Below are 3,802 nucleotides of genomic sequence, written 5' to 3'. Positions count from 1 at the left end.
TAGATCCTAGACCTTTTGAGGACGAAAATGTGAGAAAGAGTACCCCCACAGATGGAGATTTATTGCCAGGAGATAGAAGAAGTATCCCTGATCGAAGGAATAGAAAAAACAGTCAAAATTGGAAGAGATCTAGATCCCCAAATTCGTCTACACTTAATCCAAGTTTTGAAGCAGAATGCTGATCTTTTTGCTTACTCAGCAGCTGACATGCCAGGAATTGACCCAGAAGTGTCACGCACAAACTTAATGTGTATGAAGGGGTCAAGCTAGTAAAGCAAAAGAAGAGCAACTTTGGTCTAGAAAAAGATAAAATTATTGAAGAAGAAGTTCAGAAACTGCTAGATGCTGGGTTCATTGAAGAATGACTTTATCCCCAGTGGCTGGCAAATGTTGTTCTTGTATAGAAACCTCAGCTTGGGAAGTGGAGAATGTGTATAGATTTTACCTAATTAAAAAAATGTTGTCCAAAAGAGTTTTATCCTTTACCTAGGATAGACCAACTAGTTGATTCCACTACTAAATAAGCTTTATTATCATGCTGTATGGATGCATTTTCTGGTTATCATCAAATCTTCATAGACCCTACTAACAAAGAAAAAATGGCATTTATATGCTCAACAGGGGTATTTAACTACGTTATGATGCCTTTTGGTTTGATGAATGCTGGAGCAACCTATCAAAGGTTGATGGATAAAATTTTCAAAAATCAGAGAGGTAGAAATTTTGAAGTTTATGTAGATGATTCAATTGTAAAAAGTAAAACAGAAAAAGAGATGATAGTAGATTTACAAGAAACATTTGATAAAATGAGAAAATACAAAATGAAACTTAATCCCAGAAAGTGTGTTTTTTGGATTAGGTCAAGGAAATTTTTAGGATACTTAGTTGGTCAGAGGGGAATTGATGCAAACCATGAGAAAATATAGGCAGCGATTGATCTGGCAGAGCCAAAAAGTAGGCACGAAGTGATGAGATTAATAGGAAGAATGGCAGCCCTTTCCAAATTCATCTCAAAATCAGCTGAGAGAACAATGCCATTTTTCAAAGTTTTAAAGGGAAACAAAAATTTTGAATAAGGGGAAGAGCAGAGTCAAGCATTCAAGCAACTAAAGGAGCATCTACATAGTCTGTCAACTCTGGCAAGACCCATAAGAGGTGAAACTTTATACTTGTATATAGTAACAACCTAATTGACAGTATGTGCAGCACTAATCAGGGAGGAAAACAAAATTCAACTCCCAATATACTTTGTGAGTAAATTATTAATGGATGCGGAAACAAGATATACAATGACTGAGAAAGCAGCTTATGTTGTAATAGTTGCAGCCAGAAAGTTAAGTCCATACTTTGATGCTCATCAAAAAGTAGTCTTAAGAGATCGTCCCTTGGAGTAAAGTTTGGAAAAAATAGAAAGATTAGGAAGATTGGTGAAATAGACAGTAGAGCTGAATGGTCTGGGAGTTATATATCAACCCTGGAAGGGAATAAAAGGGAAAGCATTGGCTGATATTTTTGCAGAGTGGACATCCCAAGATGAAAGTCAGGAGCCAATTTGGCAGCCGTTAGCTGATGGGTCATCCAGACTCATAGGTGCAGGGGTTGGATTGGTGCTGATAACACCAGAGGATAAAAGCATAGAATACGCTTTGAAGATCCAATTCAAGGCCACAAATAATGAAGCAGAATACGAGGCGGTTATTACTAGGTTACAGTTGTGCAAAGCTTTGGAAGCAAAAAGAATCAGTTTGAAAACTGATTCTCTATTGGTGACTAGATTCTGGGAGAAATATAAAGCCAAAGATGCAAACATGCAGAAATATTTACAGAAAAAAAAATAACTGATCTCAGAATTTGAAGCCGTTCATGTTGAAAGGCTACCCAAATCCCAGAATGAGCAAGCAAATGCATTATCTAAGCTGGGGAGTTCGAGTCTGCATGATTTGACAAGATCAGTCCTAGTAGAGGTAAAGCCTTTAAGAGTCATTCATGAAAATACTACATTTGTGTTTAATATGGGCAGTAAAGATATGCCAGATTGGATGAGAGCCATTGTTCAATACAAAGAAACAGGAGTCCTCCTAATAGACTCAATGCTTGCTAGAAAGTTGAAGTTAAAATCATTGCAATTTTGCATGGTAGACGGAGAGTTATACAAGAAGGCCAAAAATGGACCATTATTAAAATGTGTAACGCCCTCTGAGGCTGATTACATTTTAAGAAAAGTCCATGAGGGATATTGCGTCCATCATCTGGGAGCAAGGGCCTTGGCACATAAGGCTATCAGAATTGGTTATTATTGGCTCACAGCAACTAAAGATGCCAGATGTCTAGTCCAAAAGTGTGAAAAATGCTAGAAGTTTGCTCCAAACATAATTCAGCCGGCATTTGAGTTAAAATACATCCACAACCCAGTCCGATTTGTTAAATGGGGACTGGATCTTCTAGGACCATTTGCAGCAGCGACCAAAAAGTTCCTGATTATGGCAGTTGATTACTTCGCGAAATGGGTAGAAGCAGAACCACTTGCAACAATCATATCCAGAAAAGTAGAAAAGTTCATTAGGTAGAACATTATTACCAGATTTGGACTACTAAGAGTCGTCACTAATGATAATGGAACCCAGTTTGATTATGCAACGCTAAGGAAATATCTAGAGGATTTCAAATTGGAGTGGCATACTCATCAATATGCAATCTACAATGCAATGGTCAAGCTGAAGCTGCAAATAAGCAAATCTTAAACAGCTTGCTGAAAAAATTGGATGAGGCAAAAGCCAGATGGGTATATGAAATCTATAATGTCCTCTTGTCATTAAGAACCACAGTGAAAGAGGCAACAAGTCAAACACCATTCATATTTGTTTTTGGTTCAGAAGCATTGCTGCCTGTTAAAATTAGGGTGCAAACCATAAGAGTCAAACATTGGAATCAAGAAGAAAATCAAGAATCTAGGCTTCTGGATTTGGAATTAATTGATGAAGTAAGAGAGAATGCAACATGAAAAATGGTAGCTTATCAAAATAGAATTGCCAAATTATACAACAAGAAGGTTAGACAGAGATCTTTTCAGGTAGGAGATTTAGTCCTCAAAAATGCTAAGGCCACCAAGAAGAATGAACATGAAAAGTTGTCAGAAAAATTGCAAGGTCCTTACATGATTCCAAAAGATTGTAGCATTGGAACTTACAAACTACAAACATCTAATGTAGAGCTATTAAAACATAAACGGAACATTAGAATACTCAAAAGGTATTATGTATAAATGTAGAATTCATTTATAAACATTCATTTGTATATAGAATAGAAAATTCAATACATACAGAAATTCCTCAAACAATTATGTAATGATTTATACTTTGTAAAGTAAATGAATAGTGGAAGAATGTAAAAGAACTAGTGGTATGTCCGATGTCCAAAACTAAAATTCTGGATTCTTTTGTAGCCACCAATTCAAGTTGAGTGCTGAGTTCAGCCTCCAAAAATTGAGTCTTACCCTTCTAGTTACTTACTTCATTTTGGTGAGAAAACAACTCAGACTCTAAAATTTGATTTTGCTCCTTCAAGCTCTCCAATTCAGATGCCATGGAGGATGACTTTGCTTCCAATATGAAATTTATACATTTGAGACCCTCCACCTCAGTTTGAAGAGAATTAATCTCAGTTTCCTGTGTCTGAGTCTTCTAGAGAAGGTTTTTTAGATCAAAGTGGTATGTCCTCCTAAATAGAGAACTCAGCCCTAAGAACCTGGAATTAATCAGCTGCATACAAATAATGGTGATAAATAGATTGAAGACAAAAGAGC

General features: G+C 36.5%; 1 protein-coding gene across 1 annotated transcript; it reads left to right on the top strand.

The window, feature by feature from the left end:
- Positions 1-1,289: 1,289 nt before the first annotated feature.
- On the top strand, positions 1,290-3,001 carry LOC130799302 (uncharacterized). Its single transcript, XM_057662404.1, has 5 exons — positions 1,290-1,364; positions 1,482-1,743; positions 1,849-2,289; positions 2,446-2,563; positions 2,656-3,001. Exons 1-5 carry the CDS (start codon positions 1,290-1,292, stop codon positions 2,999-3,001), a joined length of 1,242 nt encoding a protein of 413 aa, XP_057518387.1.
- The last annotated feature ends 801 nt before the right edge of the window (positions 3,002-3,802 follow it).

The sequence above is a fragment of the Amaranthus tricolor genome, chromosome 14 (assembly GCF_026212465.1).
Source record: "Amaranthus tricolor cultivar Red isolate AtriRed21 chromosome 14, ASM2621246v1, whole genome shotgun sequence".
In the NCBI taxonomy this organism is placed as follows: Eukaryota; Viridiplantae; Streptophyta; class Magnoliopsida; order Caryophyllales; family Amaranthaceae; genus Amaranthus; species Amaranthus tricolor.
Note: the sequence above shows the minus strand (reverse complement) of the source record. Positions and strands in the feature narration are given on the sequence as shown.

What these genes read in the sequence shown, in the direction of transcription:
- LOC130799302 (XM_057662404.1), top strand. Translation starts at nt 1,290, where the DNA reads ATGACTGAGAAAGCAGCTTATGTTGTAATAGTTGCAGCCAGAAAGTTA. An exon ending in ACTTTGATGCTCATCAAAAA is followed by an intron (nt 1,365 to 1,481) that starts GTAGTCTTAAGA and finishes CAACCCTGGAAG; the next exon opens with GGAATAAAAGGGAAAGCATT. An exon ending in TTTGGAAGCAAAAAGAATCA is followed by an intron (nt 1,744 to 1,848) that starts GTTTGAAAACTG and finishes AACTGATCTCAG; the next exon opens with AATTTGAAGCCGTTCATGTT.